This window comes from Poecilia reticulata, linkage group LG5 (assembly GCF_000633615.1).
Source record: "Poecilia reticulata strain Guanapo linkage group LG5, Guppy_female_1.0+MT, whole genome shotgun sequence".
NCBI classification, from domain to species: Eukaryota; Metazoa; Chordata; class Actinopteri; order Cyprinodontiformes; family Poeciliidae; genus Poecilia; species Poecilia reticulata.
Window position 1 is genome coordinate 24,262,905 of NC_024335.1, and position 19,158 is coordinate 24,282,062.

Consider the following 19,158-nt stretch of genomic DNA (forward strand, 5'->3'; position numbering starts at 1 on the left):
CCATCGCGATTTTAGTAAAGATTGTATCAACTGCACTTGTTTGCAGTACCGATTTTCAAGAAGTGCATTATCTGCTGGCACTCTGCTAAACCTGAATACTTCCACGTTGCTCAATGCGGTAGTAGTACTTCCGTTTTAAGCAGAGAACAAAACCCTACGAACATAACTTTGATCTTTTAACCCAATGAGACCAGGATGTATGGCCACTCATGAATACATTTTACGCGAAGCCGCTAAAATGGACGCTGTCTCTTTAAATCTTTGAGCTTCGTGTCTGTAACGGTGACGTGTCTTTCTCCTCCTTCTCCCGGTGGCTCAGTCAGTCAGTCATTGAGATTCACTCCGAGCTGATTTTCACTGGAGTGGAAAGGATATACGACCATTGTTAAGACATCATGGGTAGTAAGTACCACTTTTTGAATGAATCTTTATACGACTGATGCCTGTAGCCTCTGAAGAAAACCTCATATTGTTGTTTAATCTGTTTTCTAACTTAGTTAGCTTACTCTGTCAGGGTTCACTTTAGCTTCCATTGCTAGCTAGCGTGTAAATTGTTGCTTTTTTTCCGCTATAAAATATTTCTGATAAAAACCTATTTGTGAAAATAATTCAGCGAACTTGTAATATTTTAGAAATGTAGTTTATTATTTTTCTTTTTGTTCTAAGCTGCAGACCGAGTTAGCTAGAAACCTATAATGAGCTAACCTCTCATTCAAACACTGACAGTCTAGTGATGACGATGCATAACAGATCTGCTCTTATCTTTATCTCACTGTCAATAAAATCAACCACTACAATCATGTGGTACAGATGAATACTTGTAAAACAGCCAGCAACAGCGCAATAATAAATATTTTATAATATTATGTATTGTGAGTATTTAAATTTCACATGAGTCCGCCCCACTCTCTGCCACGTCCTACTCATCCCAACCAGTTATTCCCAGTCAAAAACTCTCATGTTTGATTGTTTCCAGTTAAATTCTTGGAGGTAATAAAGCCGTTCTGTGCGGTGCTACCAGAGATCCAGAAACCTGAAAGAAAGGTAAATATTTTTTATTTATAGTGTTATTATTTCCATGTTATTAAATGACCTTTTATCTTGGTTTATGCAGCTTCCTCTTTTTTGTAATTCCTAACAATATGTGACCAACAGATCCAGTTCAGAGAAAAGGTGCTATGGACGGCAATTACTCTCTTCATCTTTCTTGTGTGTTGCCAGGTAATTAAGACAAAATGCTTTCAATATACTACTACAGTCTACTTATCATGTCGAACATTGTAAATAATTGCTGTTTCTTTGACTCCAGAAATAACAGGTTAATCTGTATCGAACTATAGTTTGGAGTTTGTCAATTACAAATTTGTAATTGACAAACTCCATGTTTTTACCTAAGCATATTTTCCCATTAAATGCACCTCTGGCAAACGATAAAATGAAAATTCCTCCAAATCCAATTCATTGTAAAATCTGCTGTTTTTATGTCTTTAATTTATTGTGATGTTCATCTCTAATTCTAACAAATATATTTCATAAAAAGTTGTTGTATTTATTCCGTTTTTTGTCAAGTTCACCAAGCTGAATGTGACTTGAAATTAGCATCTGCCTTCTCTTCTGTGGCAGATGCTAATTCCATACCGTCAGTGTATGTCATGAATAGTTTTTGAAAAGAAAGTTACTTCTTTCATTAAACATTATCTTTTAATTAATTCAGTCTTTCTCATGAACTCTGTTCCTTCAGATTCCTCTTTTTGGCATAATGTCATCAGATTCTGCAGATCCATTCTACTGGATGAGAGTCATCCTGGCTTCAAATAGAGGTATCCATCCAACATGCTAAGCAAAATGAAACGTAGAACTAAAGTCATGTAGAAATGAGCTAATGAATCTTATCTTCATCTAGGTACTCTGATGGAGCTGGGTATCTCACCTATTGTCACCTCAGGCCTGATAATGCAGCTGCTGGCTGGAGCTAAGATCATTGAAGTTGGAGACTCTCCAAAGGATAGAGCGCTCTTTAACGGAGCTCAGAAATGTATGAATCACAGACCTGCTGTGATCTAAAAAATTTCATTTTTATTTTTTATCATCTAATCTTTTGATGTTTTCAGTGTTTGGGATGATCATCACTATCGGTCAGGCCATTGTTTATGTGATGACTGGCATGTATGGAGATCCATCAGAGATGGGTGCAGGGATCTGTTTGCTCATCATCATTCAGGTAAGAATGACAAAAAAGTGTTTTGACTGATCAAAGCATTTGAAAGAATGATGTGCAAACTAGGACATTTCTGAAGAAGTTTAGAAGAGGCCTGCCAAAGAGTCCATATCGGTTGTATCGAACTACCATTTGACAAAAATTGATTCTATGTAGAACGCAAACCTCATGTCATAAAACTGCAAAACTCTCAATAATATTTTTTATTTCATATATTTGTGTTAACTTGTCTGGTTGCATTTCTTTGCAGCTGTTTGTAGCCGGTCTGATTGTGCTGCTCCTGGATGAATTGCTCCAAAAGGGCTATGGTCTCGGTTCAGGAATCTCCCTGTTCATTGCCACCAACATCTGTGAGACCATCGTGTGGAAAGCCTTCAGTCCCACCACTGTGAACACAGGAAGAGGTAAACAAAAAACTAACCTAATATTCTTCCAAAAGATTTCCTGATGTATTAAATATGCCTGTTTTAGCTTTTCTCAAACTTGTTTTTCTATTCCTAAGAAATCACAGAAATAATCATCACTTTTGTAATTTTGTGTTGCAGGAACAGAATTTGAGGGAGCAGTCATCGCTCTTTTTCACCTCATCGCCACAAGGACTGACAAAGTGCGTGCTCTCAGAGAGGCCTTCTACAGGCAGAACCTCCCCAACCTCATGAACCTCATCGCTACAGTGTTCGTCTTTGCTGTAGTTATATACTTTCAGGTGTGTTGCTTTCCTTCTGTTTCTAGCTGTGTTTCCATGCAACTGTCAAGCAAATTTTGAGCAAACTTTTAACAGCAGAAAAATCTAAACGAATGAGAATTAGGTATGTTTTCTATACTGGTTTGAGGCTAATTAAACCAGTAGATGGAACCAGGTCACACAAAGCGTTATTTCATCAAAAATAATAAGATGTAGAAAACTCTCCAAGTTTATCATGTTTGTGCATAAACAAATGTCTCAGTGTTTATATTGATGTGGAGGCTAAATCACTGAAAACTGGAATTGCAAGCAGCATTTTAGCTAAAGTTTTGAAATCGGGGAACTTCTCTCCAATTGAAGCGATCTGAACTCTGCAAGACTCTCTGAATGAAGGAGAATGCAGTTCTTCTGCAGCAGATCTACTCCAAGTGTCCTGTCCAAATTCTTCAACATTATGTCAGATTCCTAGTAATGAGATGCCTTTAGTTCAGTATTATGGTCAGAGATGATTTTCAGATGGAAATTTTTTTATTTTTGATTAATTGAGCACAATGTACTCTGTGCAAAGTTGAAAATGTCTTTTTACTAAGTTATGTGTGAATTGTAATATGTCAACAATGAATAGTCTTCAGATTTTACTGTAACAGTTTAAAAAACCAGCCAAAGACTGAACTCCATCACTCCCAGCTCAGCCAGGAGAGCCTCTCCTCTGCCACCAAAGTCTCCACTCCATGCTGGAGTTTCATGCACAAATCTGTCAGTGTATGAAAAAGTTCACTATGCCAGGACTTATTTGGCAAAAATGTTTCCGTCTTTATTTTTTTACATATTAACTATGTTTTGAAAAAGCCAAAAACTATTCCAAGCAAGCCTGCAAAAAGTTTTTCGCAAAATTTAAGATTTTATTTTATTATTATTTATTTATGTTTTTTTACTTTTGCTGTTTTGATACAACTTTTAATGCAATGCTTTGAAATGCGCATGAAAACAAGTTGATGGAAACACAGTTTTTTTGTGATTGATTCTCCATTATTTATTGAGCCTCATCTAACACAAAACTCTGATCTTCTCACAGGGATTCAGAGTGGATCTGCCCATCAAATCTGCTCGCTACCGTGGCCAATATAACACATACCCCATCAAGCTTTTCTACACCTCCAACATTCCCATCATCCTGCAGTCTGCTTTGGTCTCCAACCTGTATGTTATCTCCCAGATGCTTTCCACACGCTTCAGTGGGAATTTCCTAGTGAATCTGCTTGGAACGTGGTCTGTAAGTTTGCCAGTATTTACCTGCTTTAAGTAATTTTTTTAAGCACTAAAACATACTTTATGATTCCCTGTGTGTTTTAACAATATTATATTAAAACTAAATTGTTTTCTTTTTTCTACTATATACTAACAGGTGATTGGGATGTAACATGGTCATGTCTAGATCCAAATGTGAAGATGTATAGTAAAACAGATGAAGTAACAATATTTAGTATGTAAATGTAGAAAGATCAAACTTGGCTGGAAAATCCTAAGCAAATATTCTCAGACCGCAGAATAACTGAAGTGCTATAGAGTAGGTTGCAACAATTGCAGTTTTTTTTCTAATTACCGATCTTTTAAAAAGTCTAACTTACCGATTCCAATTTTGGCCGATACCTGGTCGACCAGTTTGTCAGTCAAGCCTTTCTCACAGGAGAAAAGAAAAGCACAGTGGTTGATTTTTAGACCTTTGCTGAGGTTGATAACATCGGTGGATAAAAACGGCTTCACATATAAAAGTTGGCCGATCACCAATCTCCCAATATTAAGGAAATCGGCACACATAAATCGGCTAGCTGATAAATCAGTGCACCCCTACTCCAGAGTGAAATATTACAAGTTTGGTTGGCTGCTGAATTGACATATTCAGCAGGGTCTGGGTTTGAAAGCAGGATATTTCTACAAGTGTTGACACTATATGATTTGGTATTATTTTATTGTCTTTTATCATGATCTCAGAGCTCCTCATACACTGAAAGTTGCTGCATATTGTCTATGTTTACACTCAAATCGCTTGTCGACTAGACTGTTTAAAATCATAACCCAACCATACGACATTTTTCTGTTACCAAACTTTTTGTTTATCAAAACAAATTCATAGGAAGCCATCTGTATATCATATATTTCTAGATGTTTGGACATGTTTCTTTAATAAAATATTCTTTACCTGTTCATGATTACAGGATGCAACGTCAGGAGGTCCAGCCCGTGCCTATCCTGTCGCAGGACTTTGCTACTACCTCTCCCCACCAGAGTCTTTTGGTTCTGTTCTAGATGACCCAGTCCATGCACTAATTTACATCTTTTTCATGCTCGGCTCTTGTGCCTTTTTCTCCAAAACTTGGATTGAAGTTTCAGGCTCTTCTGCCAAAGATGTAAGTCATGGCTGCAGTCTGTCAAGTGGAGGAGGTGTGGGTTTGTTTTCAAAGTCATTTGTGGTGTTCAAGCTGTGCTGTTCATCACCATCCAGGTAGCGAAGCAGCTGAAGGAGCAGCAGATGGTGATGAGAGGACACAGAGAAACCTCAATGGTTCATGAACTGAACAGGTAAAACGGTTTTCACTTCAGGGAGTTTGTTTGGTCAGATATATCATTTGGCCATGTTAACTGTCTTTACTCTTYCTTAYTTACTTCTGACTATATGTATAATTTTTTCAGCCTTTTAAATTTTCCCCAAATCTTTTCTTTTTAGGTACATTCCAACCGCTGCTGCCTTTGGTGGACTTTGCATCGGCGGTTTATCGGTGATGGCGGACTTCCTCGGTGCCATCGGTTCTGGCACCGGTATCTTACTGGCTGTCACCATCATTTATCAGTACTTTGAAATCTTTGTGAAAGAACAGAGTGAAGTAGGCAGCATGTCGGCCATGTTCTTCTAAAAAAAAAAAAAGAAAAGAAGCTGTGATCCTGCCATCTCCTGCCAGCTTTTATTGAGTTTTGTCTGTATTTCATTTTGTTCTTTTTTACATCCATGAACTGTATCTGCTCGGCTAAAGACATTTGAGGAACCTTCAGGAGTCCCAGCTGAAATGGGACGCTGTGGGAAGTGAACGCCATGCTGACTTTCATATCATTTACTCAGAAATCCCAAAGGGGACAAAGAGAACACCACTTCAGCTGGATATCATCACAACTCCACATTCAAACCAAGATTTTCTGAGTAGCTTCTGGCAGTGATATTTTATTTTTTGCATGTTTTCCCCCACACTGAGGATTTAGTGCTTCAGTATGCAGGCATACTTAACTAGGAAGTGGCTGCCAGCTGCCTGGGTGCTTAATGATATGTCTTTGGTTAAACTTTTACTCTCAGCTTAGTAATTTCTCTGCTGATCAGGTTAGGGTGTGGACCAGAAGCTGGCCTGTCAAGTGCTGATTCAAATACTGTAAATGTTCCTTTGTGTAACCTTGAATAGGAGCTGAGGCCTCAGAGCTCACATTGGGCTTCAGCCTCAGGCGGGGTGCTCTGAACACTCATCCATTAAGTGTTGGTTCTTGTTCTTTTAATGTGTGGCATTCCCAGGGATCTGCAGTATTAACTCACACCTCATCAACATTCCTGTTGGCCACATCTGGGGGATTCTTCTTTTGTTTTTAAAATGTTCCCTCTTCTCATAGCTTTTTTTTTCAGACAAACTTATTATGTTTCTGTATATAGACCACACATTGAATAATGTTGACTCTGTCTTAAGAGTAAAATAAAGTCTTTGAATATGTAAAGGAAAAAAAAACATTTCAGAACAAACTTGTTTTAAAAAACATTCTGAATAAAAGAGACTTTTGTGAAAAAAGTATTTTTCAATAACTTGTCCTGTGTGTAATTAAATTGCAATTTTTTGTTTCTAGATTTCAAAACCTTCAGCAGCAGTTGTTGAGGCATGTTGATTTTAGAGATGCTTTAAAATATGCTATAAAGATAAAATCTAGTTTTTTATTTCATTTTGGCTGTAGAAGCTGCTAATAATTATTTAAGGGTGAAATCCATAACCCTCCTGTTGTAGAGCTTGTCATATTTTTCATTTGTTTAAAAAAGTTAAATTATATTTTGTAAACGATTTAGTTTAATTGGTACTAATCTATAGTCTGGAAGATAAATTTTTACAATAAATATGTATTTTTTGCTCAATATATAGATGAATTTTCTTAAAGTACAGTAATGCATATGTAGCTTGCGTATGCTTTTTTGGCGTTTTTGACCTATAGGGGGCAGCAGAGCATTGACGCTACCGGAAACGATAGAAAAGAAGAAGATGATCCCATCATGCTTTAACAAGGATAGTTGTGAAACAGCTACTTTATGTAGTGAAATGTGGAGCAGTTTTTGTGTGTGTTTTCTTTGTTAAAGTGTGAACATATATTCCGGGAGCAGTCGGCTGCTGAAGTGAATTTAAACGAGGCCTGTAGCTTGTTCCAGGTGGAAGAAATGAGCTCGGTCCGACAGGAAGGTGAGCATCCTAAGCTAGCCGGCGGCTAACTTTTCTGGAAGGCTAACACTAAAGTTTAGTTTATTGTGATTAGAAAATTAACCCTGGGGTTCATATAGCATGTCTAAACAATGATTTGTGGTTATATGTGAGGCGGGACATTTTTAATCTGTTTTAGCCTATTATCAGTGGACGGATCTCTGCTGTGATCATCTCAAGGTTTAACCTTGAGCACACACAAGCTGCATGTCACATCTATCATAAATCTAAGATTAAATTAATAAAGGTTGCTTAGCTTCCGTCTGAAACCGGATTTTTATACTAATCCATTAGGCTGGACACATTCCTGTATGTTCCACAGACGTGATACTATTTAACATCTACTCTTAATGAGTTCAGAATTGCTGTTTTTAACATTGAAAGCTGAAATTTGTTTAACAAGATTGTGACGGATTAAAGCTCTCCATCTCATTTGGTTTTGTGACATCTTCTCAAGTAGTTTCCCATATATTTTTGCTTCCTGTTGCAGGTAAAGACAAAATCATATTTGTCACCAAAGAGGATCATGAAACACCGAGCAGTGCTGAGCTTGTAGAGGAAGACCCCAATGATCCGTATGAGGAGCAAGGTGAGCTGATCTCTGGATGAGTGTCTTTGGTTTCTGTTATGCAACGTCTAAACCTGGACTTCCACTCTTTTCCTTTTAGGTCTGATTCTCCCCAGTGGGGAGATAAACTGGAACTGTCCCTGCCTGGGCGGGATGGCCAGCGGTCCCTGTGGGACTGAATTCAAGGACGCCTTCTCCTGCTTCCACTACAGTAAGGAGGAGGTGAAAGGCTCTGACTGCCTGGAGCAGTTCAGGACCATGCAGGAGTGTTTGCAGCGCTACCCAGAGCTTTACCCAAAGGAGGATGACGCACCGTCCAGCCAGGCGTCTGAGGAATCTGCCTCTGCGGAACCGTCAGACCCAGCAGCTGGCTCTGAGAAGGACTCTGATCCCACACTGCCTAACACAGAGAGCTCAGCAGAGAGCTAATACTGAGCCTTACTGTGGAGCTCAGAGCTCGTTTCACATTCGGTCATCTTGTTATACATCTGAAAAAAAAGAGATACAGATTTTTCCAATAAATATTCATCAGAATTAAAAGTACTAAGATAAAAGGGCTTGTTTCGTAAAAAAGAAAAAGAAAAAACAGGTCGAACTCGTATCATAAAAGCTGATCATGTAGCTGTTTGGCAAAAATAAGCTTCCTGCTTGAGTAAAAGAGGCTAACAGCAGCTACTGTCAAGTCAACAATCATTTCTATAGGCAGGTGATTTCTCTGCAGAACAGAACTCATTTCATGGGAGCAGAACCGTTACAGTTTCAATTCTGCAACAGATTATTAGAACTCATTAAGGTTTGACACCATGTGGGTTCCTCAGGTCAAAGATGGGTTAAACAGGAGATAATTACTTGACTTTAGTCTGTGATCTTACTGGACCAAGCTCATCATGCTCACCGGGTGCACATTGTGTATACTTCTGTTTGCCTTTCTGTCTAAAGTTGATCATAACTTCAGTAACTTGTGTTTTAAACTATTGGTTGTGCCCTAATTTTTACAAATAGGTTTTACAAAATTTCATAGAAAGCTCAAAGTATATTTTATTATCACCGTCCTGTGGCTGAATCCTCAGAGATATGAAGAGTTAACGTACCGAAGAATACTTCAGTCACTTTCCATTGTGAGCTCCTCAGTGTTGTTTCCACTGTTGCCTCTCAGGCTGCACTTATTCTTCTTAATTTATAACCAGACTTGAAGTATTTACCTTATCTGAACCAAATTCAACAATTTGTGTGCAGCAAAAGAACAATTGCAGTGAAAATTGCTGACAGTTTTGTAATAAAAAGCATTGTAACTCTTCATTATGTTGCACTTTATTTTTTTAAATATTAATGTAACCAACCAAGTAAAACTATCCTGACCATTAAAAATGTATGTTTTTAGTTGGACTTGGAGTTGTGGCATACTGAGAATACTCCAGGATATTACCAACTATCAAGCATGGTGGCAGCAGCATCATGCTGTGGACCTTTTTTACTGCATGTGGTAATGTTGCAATGCACAAAGTATTTTAAAAAACATGGAGAACACCACAGATGAGCAGGTCAGAACTCAAGCCTGCTAAATTGTATTGTTAATTTTGATTTTGGCAATATTAAATATTAAATGTGGGGTATCACAAGGGCCCCGAATTTATTTTTTATTGCCTAGCTGCATATTCAGTCAATCTGGAGGGAAATCTGAGTTGCAGCTTGAATGTGACCAGACTGCTTCTGTATGATTACATGCAACCAAAGCTTGAGCTTTTGTATGAAAAATTGTAATTATGATGGCTAATGTGCACTTTCATTATAAACAGAATTTAACATATTAATAATGCCTATTTAATTAAAGCACTCAAATAGTAAATGGACATTTCAAGCATTCAACACGTCCCTCTTGATAATGAGATCTAGATCTCAACAGGGTTTACCTGGTTAAATAAAGGAAATAAAACATATTTTAGTTTTGGAGAATTCATCATTTCTCAGAAATTGTGAACATTCAGAGTGCATTCAAATGATTAGGATCTGATTTTGTCACGTATCACACTTTGTATTATGACAAACCAGAGGTCGGTCTCCATGTTGGTCTGCTCAGTCTGTGCTACTTCAGCCTCTTCCAGGGATCAATAATTATCAAACGTCCCTGTGGAGCTACTGTATTTTCATTGGCGAACCCTTCCAGACCAAAGGTAACGTAGAAACCAATGGGGACGGAAAGGGAAGAGGGACTGGCCCCAATAAGTACACAGATTCTCTCTACGCAGATGCTTGTTTTGTTGCATCAGTTGACGCTGCCATCGATTTGCAGCCTGAACTTTGCCTCCTTGGTCTCTGCTGCAAACGTATAACAGAGAAAAGCCTCCAGGATGTCGGATTTAAAGGATCTATGTAGCGGTCTGCCCCTGGATCCTTTACCACCAAACCGAGGAAGAGATCCAAATGTGCCACACGCTCTGGTCCGGACTCCTAACCTCACGGCTGAGGAGGAACGAGTGAGTAACTCCTGACATCTGTTCTTTCATGGAAGTATTTTGTTGGAAGACATTTTAGCTATAGTTATTATTGCGTGCATTTCAGGATTGCTTTTACTACCATTACCATTTAAATACACACTGTAAACTGAAACTTGCATAACACCCATTAAAATATAAAAACTAACTACATGTAGATGCATCTCTGCCTGTTAATAATGTATGAATGATAACGCTGTTAAAAGATCCACATTTGCCATGGAAGTGATGGAGCTGAGAGCAGTAGCCAGAGCCTCATCTGCACCCTGTTTTCTTGCATCACTCTCTGTTGGTTCAACCTCGAAATTGATTATTTTCAGAGGTCCTAAAATGATTGCCCAAACCCAGAAAAAAAACACCCCAGTCAATAATTAAAAGAGGGAAGCAGGGAAAGCTCTACCTCTGACATGAAAACTTGTGAGAAAAGGAATGACAGATTTGTGTGACAAGGCTCTGCTTTCACTAACTCACAGTAAATCGTCTTTATCCTTCTACAGCTGGCACTGAGAAATGCTTTGCGCTACTTCCCACCGTCCCAACATGCAACACTCGCATCTGAATTTGCTCAGGAGCTCCGGCAGTACGGACACATATACATGTACCGCTTCTGCCCCGCGGTGCGGATGAGGTACGGGGCCCCCAATGAAGACCTGGTTAAGATTTTTCAGGTGTCAAAGTTAGACATTAGAGTTTCTCAGGATTAAATGGCTTGAAAGTCCCTGAACTTTTATATAATCATCTACATTTAAATAAAATACATTGAAAAATATTGAAGTCTTATATTTAGGTTTTATAACAAATGTAATGCAAATACCACGGTTGGGTTCTACCTACTGTTAAATCATTATGTAACTGTGCTTTCCAAAAGTATTTATACTCTTCACATATTTCCAAATTGTCTTATGTTCTACACATTTCATCAGAATTTTATGTGATAGGTCAACACAAAGTAGTGCATAATTGTGAAATGAAAGAAAAAATACACATTTTATTTACAAATGGACATCTGAAAGGTGTGTTCACCCTAGTTACAGTGTTACCCCTAAATAGAATCACATGCAGCGGTTTTCATTTAGAAGTTGCCCAACCAGTAAATGAAGTCATTGTGTAATTATTTTAATCTCAGAGGCGTAACACTAGTACAGCAGCTACTCTGTTAAAAGCTCTGAAGACGTTACAAAACAATATTCTTAGACATGAGCTTAATTAAGAGAACTGTTCAATTCATAATCATAACATGGAACATTTGACATGGAAGGACATCTAAAGAGAGGATTATTCAGTGAGCAACGGAGACTCTGTGGTAACTCTGGCGAAGCTACAGAGGTATGAATGGAAAACACTGTTAAACGGACAACTATTACTCATGCACTCTAGAAATCTGGCCTGTAAGCAAGGAAAAAAATGACTTACAAAAAGAAACATCAGAAAAAAATCATTTTTGCACAAGTATGGAATAAAGCAAAAATTTGGAAAAACCAAAATGGGCTTTTATTGGCCTGCATGAACAATACACATCAACCTGAGAGGAAACATAGTAGTGGCTGCATTATACTTTGGGGATATTTTCTTCTGCTGGGACAAGGATGTTTTTCCAGAAATACATGGCGATAATTTCAAGATAATCCCAGAAGAAAACTTGTTAGAGGCAGTAAAAAACATCAGACTGGGCTGAAGGTTCATCTTCCAGTGACAATAAGTGAACAGCCAGAGCTTCAGAATGGTTTGGATCAAAACATATTCACCTTTTCGATCAAAATCTATTTGAGAATTGATAGCGATTCCATCGTGTCATACGTTTAACATTTTTTATAGATACAAATGTTGAAAGAATGTCAATTTTCTGTGTCTTCCACAAATTTTCATGGCTTTTTGTTGGTCAATCACAACAAATAGTAATGAAAGGAAGGAAGCTGTAACGTGGCAAAATGTGAAAACATTCTTGTTTTGACTTTGTTGCTTCAGCTTTCATTCATATCTTCAAAAATTAAATAATGCTTTTTTATTTACTTATGCTTCATGCTAATAAAATATCTAAGTTACTAACCAGCTTTGTATCAAGATACTGTTAAACTGAAGGTAATTTTCTGCATCTCTTGCTACGATGTGAATGCCTGTCTCTTCTGCAGAGCCTATCCCATAGACCAGTATCCCTGCCGCACACAACAAGCAGCAGCTATGATGCTAATGATCATGAACAACCTGGACCCAGCTGTTGCTCAGGTGAGCGTTTGTGCTCGGCTTGAATAACCATGTCTAATTTAATTTCATGAACAGGGGTGTCCAAGTTCAGGCCTCAAAAGCAACTATCCTACAACGCTTAGGTGCAAACCTTCTCCAATACCTCTGAGTCAATGAACTGTTGGTTGCCAGTCGTCTACGGAGGAGGAAGTTCACTTATGTGACAGGTGTTGGAGCAGGGATGCCTCTAAAAGTTGCAATATACAGTAGACGGACTTGGGCAGCCCTGAAATGAAGAAAACCAACTTTCCTTCTCCTGCAGTTTCCCCAGGAGCTCGTCACGTACGGAGGGAACGGACAGGTGTTTAGTAACTGGGCCCAGGTGAGTCCTGAGCAAACCCAAAATACAATTTATCTCTTATACTACATGCTAACTTGAACAACTGAATAATAACTATGTTCAGTTTCGCCTTGTGATGCACTACCTGAGCGAGATGACTGAGGAGCAAACTCTGGTCATGTACAGCGGTCACCCCATGGGCTTGTTCCCCAGCCTGCCTTCCTCTCCTCGGGCCATCATCACCAACGGCATGGTACCGCCAGCACACACGCCACGTGCTAACAACAGACACGAACAACAAACTCACATTTTGTTCTGTGTGTTTGTCCTGTTCGTTTCCTCAGGTTATTCCAAATTATTCCTCCAGAGAAGAATATGAGAGGATGTTCGCTCTCGGCGTGTCAATGTAAGTCTTTTCCAAGCTGCTGGACTGATTGTGATGGAAAACAAGAAAGAGAAGACAGACACCAAGGGCATCATCGGGCCTTCAATAATGCATTTTATCTGCTCTGTTTTCCAGGATGGAATGATACTGCAAGTCATAAGTGTAATGGTTAAAACCAAAAAAATGTACATTTCCATCCATGAGTTTAGATTTAGTGTGGATTTTCTATAATCCACACAGATTCAAAATCATGAATCAAATATAGACATAAATCCCCACTACTGTTTAAATAAATCTACATTTGCAGATTGCTCCTCAGGCATGCATTTTTGTTCTCTTCAACAGGGTTCTGGTATAATTCTAGCTGGATATTCATCTTCTGTGCTTTTAGAAATGTTCGTTTAAATCAGTCGATTTGGTTGAAAAACAATCTACACACTGCAGTGGAGAGACATGAGGACAGGATCACACTAAAGATTAATGTTTGTTGGTTTCATCCATCCAAAAACCAGCTTTGACGTGTGTTTTAGGACCTTGCTCCTGTTAAATGTGTGCAGGTTTCACATATGTCACCTAAGCGATCATCCTCAAGTTAATAAAAAATGGCTGAATTAAAAGAAAATCTTCATAAACTGGACAAAGCTCAAGCAACAGCGTCACCATAGAGTTTTATTCAAGGTCTGGGAAAGGGCTGGTTGAAGTTTTATCAGGGGAAGCATTTTCTAGCAAAGGAAACTGCATTCTCGGCTATTTCCAAAACCCAGATGCATCTCTCTCATGTGTTGCCCTTATTATGAGTGAAGTTGAATCCTGGCATTCTTAAATAAGGCCCTTTTCCTGCTGGAAAACTCTGACTCAGATGTGAAGGTTGATTCCAGGAAAGAAAAAAATGTGTGCAGTCAAAATATTACCTTGCACCACAGAGTGGTTCAGCCATGGACTGTCCCTTTGCAAAGAGCTGAGCAGTTTTCTCTGTTCTTGTTCCACGCTGAGTGTTTGGGAACATTTTCAGTTACAACCAATCAGGAGCCTGTTATCTTGAAGTCACATTAAAAACTTATTGACACATTTCTCAAAATACTTAAATGCAATACTGAGTTTGTTTCTTAGAAATATTTGCCTTTCTCTTCATTCTTAAGTTGAATGTCTCGGTTCTTATGCTGCAAATTAAACAACTACAATGAAGTGGAACTGGATCATGTAGACGGGTTTTTTGTCTGTCGGCCATATTGGATTGAGCAAACATGACTTCTTGCATTTGCAGCTGATGGTCAGTAGTTGATGGTGTATTTTATGATGCATTAGTGACCAATTCAATGGTCTGTGTTCATTTATGACATAAAAATCCACAAGAAGCACAAGAAAATGGCTTTTAGACAGCTGTCCATTGTAGTGACCACTATGCATGAAAGGGAAAATTTGGCATTCTTGCAAATTATTGCTTACAAACTTCTGACCAGCACAGTATTAATATTGTGTTACAGCTACGTGGTGTAATTTGTGTCCTGCTGTTGTTTGCATACAGGTATGGCCAAATGACAGCAGGCAGTTACTGCTACATTGGACCTCAAGGGATCGTTCATGGCACAATGGTTTGTAAAAAAAAAAAAAAAAAAAAAAGAAGATCCTCATATCTAATCCACATCATGACAAACTGCACCATATTGTTGTAGCATATACAGTACATAATGATCTGAAGGTTATTTTTTAAATATGTTGTCTCTGTGCAGCTGACTGTACTAAACGCAGGTCGGAGGTACCTGGGCACCGACGACTTGAGGGGCCGCGTCTTCGTGACGTCAGGCCTCGGCGGAATGAGCGGCGCCCAGGCCAAAGCGGCCGTCATCGCAGGCTGTGTCGGAGTGATTGCCGAGGTCGGTTGGTTTCCAGTCGTTCCTGTGTCTCACTGAAAGTCACTCTTGAGAGCCAGAATAAGGGAAAACATTTTGTCGCTCCTGTGTAGGTGGATGAAGCTCCGCTGAGGAAGAGACACGAGCAGGGTTGGGTCATGGAGGTGACCAGCAGCTTGGAGCAATGCATCAAACGCATCCGGTAACACAGAAGAACATCTAGCTGTACCAGTTCTGTCAGGAGCAATGAGCCAGAAACACATTAAACACTGTGAGATGTTTGTGACAGGACACATAAATGCTGATTCAGGTCATACAGTTTAAAAGGCAAGTCTAGGAAATACAACAATGGTGTTTGTACATCTTTAGATATGCACTGAAAACAAAACAAAAAAAAAGTAAATCTATCTTGCAAATCCAACTGCAATCAAGTTTGAAGAATATGCATCTTGAAAACTGATGAGTTTCATCTTTAATATCTCTCTGTTGTCTCTCAGAGAAGCCAGGACCTCCAAGACGCCCCTCAGTTTGGGATACCATGGGAATGTCGTAGACTTGTGGTGAGTGAGCTGTGAAAACTTTCACTGGACACAGTCAGGGCCTGTGTGAAAAATAAAACACTTTAGCTCAATTGATGCTGAAATTGGTCCAACTTTTCTGTGTGTAAACAGGGAGCGGCTGCTGCTGGAGTTTGAGAGGACTGGGGAGCTCCTGGTGGATCTGGGTTCAGACCAGACGTCGCTGCACAACCCCTACAACGGGGGCTACTACCCCGTCCCGCTCAGCTTCCGCCAGGCCAACCAGCTCATGTCCACAGACCCCGGACGCTTCCAGAGCGTCGTCCAAGAGAGGTTCAGTGAAATTCATCTCAGAGCTGAACTGTGTGCAGCATTTCGTGGCTGATATTGTTTTTACTAGCATGCAACCAATGCAATTACAGCCTCAGAAGACACATAAAGGCCATCAACAAGTTGTCGGATGCGGGTATGTTCTTCTGGGATTACGGCAATGCATTCCTGCTGGAGGCCCAAAGAGCAGGTGAGTCATTTATAAAACATGACCCAAAGAGTATCAGACTCAGGGAAGATTTGAGCAGTAAAAAGGAGCATGTTTTTGGCTTTAATAGGTGCAGAGGTCAGCAAAGTTGGTGGAGGAGCAACCGAGTTCCGGTATCCGTCTTATGTCCAACATATTATGGGGTGAGTATATATCCAGTGGTATGTTGATCCAGTTAGTGCAGCAAAGCAGCATCAACCTTATTTTATGTTGACCAGATAATAAAATAATAGATTCTTGCTGCAGGGACATTTTCTCTTTGGGGTTCGGGCCGTTTCGCTGGGTCTGCACGTCTGGCGATCCACAAGACCTGGCCGTAACTGACGACATCGCCACTAAGGTGCTGGAGGAAATCGCTGCCAACGTGTCGGAACGTGTAAGGCAGCAGTACAGAGACAACATCCGCTGGATCAGAGAGGCCGGAAGGCACAAAATGGTCAGCCAAAGAAGATCTCCAAGAAGAGAATTACATGGAGACAAAAACAAAATTGTTAGTTTTTAATCTGTGTTGTTTCTTGCTTAGGTTGTTGGATCTCAAGCTAGGATTTTGTACTCGGACCAGAAAGGAAGAGTGTCCATTGCTTTAGCCATAAACCAGGCTGTTGCTGACGGAAGAGTCTCAGTAGGAAGAAGAACGCAGCTGCAGTCTTAATATATGTGAACTGACACGTGAATCTTAGTGTGGTGGTTTTCTGTTCTGCTCCTTCAGGCTCCGGTGGTCATCAGCAGAGACCACCACGATGTCAGCGGCACCGACAGCCCCTTCAGAGAGACCTCCAACGTGTACGACGGCTCTGCGTTCTGTGCAGGTGTGTGTTTTGCGCACAGCTAAGATGATGAATCTGTTTTGAGATGGAAATTTGAGATTTTTTCTGCTTGTTCTTTCTGACGCTTCAGCACCTCGCAGAAGTATTCACACCCCTTGAAAATCATGCAAAGTTTCCCTTTCACCACAGAGTAATGCACTGCTTTATGTTGGTCTATGACATAAAATCCCAGTATAATTTAATAACTTTAGAGGTTATATGTGAAAAAATGTGAAAAAGTGCAATTAATATGTTATAATTATTGAAGTAAATAGTTAAATAGTTTGTCAATAATGTGCAGGTAGTTACAACTTCAGGTCTGCAAAGCTGATCATTCATGAATTTACTTTTTGAAACTATTTCAGGTTTTCAGCTGTCAAACATTAACATAACCCTGGTTATGTTAATGAGTAAATATGCCAGGTTTATTTATAACCACAGTTTCATCCTGTCTAGAAACTGTGATGATTTTGAAAGAAGCCCTGAGGTAGTTTGCAGCAAAACCTGATTTGGGTTTTCTTTTTCTTCCAACATGGCAAAACACAGAAGCTCTTCCTCCAGGAAACCAGGGTATTACTAATAAGATCAGGAGTGAATAACAATTTTCACCCAATAATTTTTTGGCTTTTGTTTAATCACTTCATTCGTGGGTGCAAAGTGAAATACTGTAATTATGCACTCAAAATAAACCTCAGCTGCTTCGAAAAGCTGTTTCTCTTTCTTCCTTTTTTTTTTTCTTTTTTTTTTTTACTTGGAAAACACTTTTAAAATCATAGCAGTTTTGTATGATTGTCTATAATTTTCCAGCTGTAGACGTGACATAAAAGAATAAAAGAGACATTTTAGATTTTTTTGCTGCTTCCTTCCCTCAGATATGGCCGTCCAGAACTTTGTTGGCGATGCCTTCAGAGGTGCCACTTGGGTCGCTCTGCACAATGGCGGCGGTGTTGGCTGGTGAGGGGCAGTAAGCAGTAATCTGGCTGTGTCGACGCGAATCACTGTGTCCTCATGTCTGTCTCTCACCGTCAGGGGAGAGGTAATAAACGGAGGATTCGGCTTGCTGCTGGACGGCTCCGACGAGGCGGCAAGGCGCGCCAGGTCGATGCTCAACTGGGACGTTTCCAACGGGGTGAGGCTGCAGGCGGAGCAGCAGCTCCACGCCGATGCATGGAGCTGCTGCTCCGGTCTGCTGCATTCCTGTGTGGTTCTGCTTGTTGCAGGTGGCTCGTCGCTGCTGGTCTGGAAACACAAACGCCTACGAGACGATCCAGCGCACCATGGAGGAGAACAGGCAGCTCCGCGTCACCATGCCGTTTCCAGTGCAGGACGAGCATGTGCTGGACCGAGCCCTGCAGGGATAACTGGTGATGATTTAACCTAATTAGACGCAGAGAGCAGAGGAAGCCAGCAGCTGGATTTACTTCAGTGTATTTATCAACATGAGGCCTTATTCAGCAGTATGAATTATACAGATTTAGAAGAATCACCCACAGTGTCGATGCCATGATCTGAAAATGTGTTATAATAATGTCTGTTTTGAAGAATGAGGTTGAGACGCACACTGTTTCCAACTTTCGATGGATACATATCACTAATAATACATATTGATACTAATAAATATCAATGGGATGGATAGATGATGTCACCCACAAAATAAACTGGACAACTTTTAGGAAAGGCCATTATATAGAGGAAAAGTTCAATGCAATTGAATACTTTTACCATGTTTCATCACTTTGAACAATTTTTTGCGCTGCAAATTAATAAATAAAATCTTTGTTTTAATATTGAAGATTCAAATGGCTGTTTGTGTCTCATAGTGTTGTAATCTAAAAGCCATTTACTTGTGGTGAACCGTGAATAAAACGAGATGTTTTTCTCCTGTCTAAGCAAAAACCGCCTTATACCAATAAATAGTTTATGAGTTAGTAAGAAAGTACTGGCTTTTTTTAAAAAAATTTTATGAAAAAGTATTTTGGCAGGAACCCAAACAGAGACATAGAAGACGCAGTTACACAGAGCAACACCTGATATTCATGCCTCAACAGGTTGAAAATGAGAAAGCAAAGGTTAAAAATGTTCAT

The 19,158-nt window shown here is 39.6% G+C and overlaps 3 protein-coding genes across 3 annotated transcripts; all 3 read left to right on the plus strand.

Moving 5' to 3' along the window:
- The first annotated feature begins 293 nt into the window (after window positions 1-293).
- LOC103465235 (protein transport protein Sec61 subunit alpha-like) lies at window positions 294-6,739 on the plus strand. The gene is made up of 12 exons (XM_008409871.2): window positions 294-402; window positions 977-1,044; window positions 1,156-1,221; window positions 1,742-1,820; window positions 1,904-2,035; window positions 2,112-2,221; window positions 2,469-2,622; window positions 2,764-2,924; window positions 3,979-4,176; window positions 5,120-5,311; window positions 5,407-5,483; window positions 5,629-6,739. The coding sequence occupies exons 1-12, from the start codon at window positions 396-398 to the stop codon at window positions 5,813-5,815; spliced, it is 1,431 nt and encodes a 476-aa protein (XP_008408093.1). The 5' UTR covers window positions 294-395; the 3' UTR covers window positions 5,816-6,739.
- Window positions 6,740-7,146: 407 nt separating this feature from the next.
- On the plus strand, window positions 7,147-9,350 carry LOC103465236 (mitochondrial intermembrane space import and assembly protein 40-A-like). Its single transcript, XM_008409872.2, has 3 exons — window positions 7,147-7,378; window positions 7,887-7,985; window positions 8,065-9,350. Exons 1-3 carry the CDS (start codon window positions 7,357-7,359, stop codon window positions 8,391-8,393), a joined length of 450 nt encoding a protein of 149 aa, XP_008408094.1. The 5' UTR covers window positions 7,147-7,356; the 3' UTR covers window positions 8,394-9,350.
- An 841-nt stretch (window positions 9,351-10,191) lies between these two features.
- On the plus strand, window positions 10,192-18,874 carry uroc1 (urocanate hydratase 1). The gene is made up of 19 exons (XM_008409873.2): window positions 10,192-10,438; window positions 10,954-11,084; window positions 12,586-12,679; window positions 12,960-13,019; window positions 13,102-13,230; window positions 13,322-13,383; window positions 14,888-14,954; window positions 15,093-15,236; window positions 15,326-15,414; window positions 15,710-15,772; window positions 15,884-16,063; window positions 16,153-16,250; window positions 16,339-16,411; window positions 16,515-16,704; window positions 16,792-16,890; window positions 16,978-17,077; window positions 17,947-18,028; window positions 18,104-18,203; window positions 18,295-18,874. The coding sequence occupies exons 1-19, from the start codon at window positions 10,313-10,315 to the stop codon at window positions 18,433-18,435; spliced, it is 2,028 nt and encodes a 675-aa protein (XP_008408095.1). The 5' UTR covers window positions 10,192-10,312; the 3' UTR covers window positions 18,436-18,874.
- The last annotated feature ends 284 nt before the right edge of the window (window positions 18,875-19,158 follow it).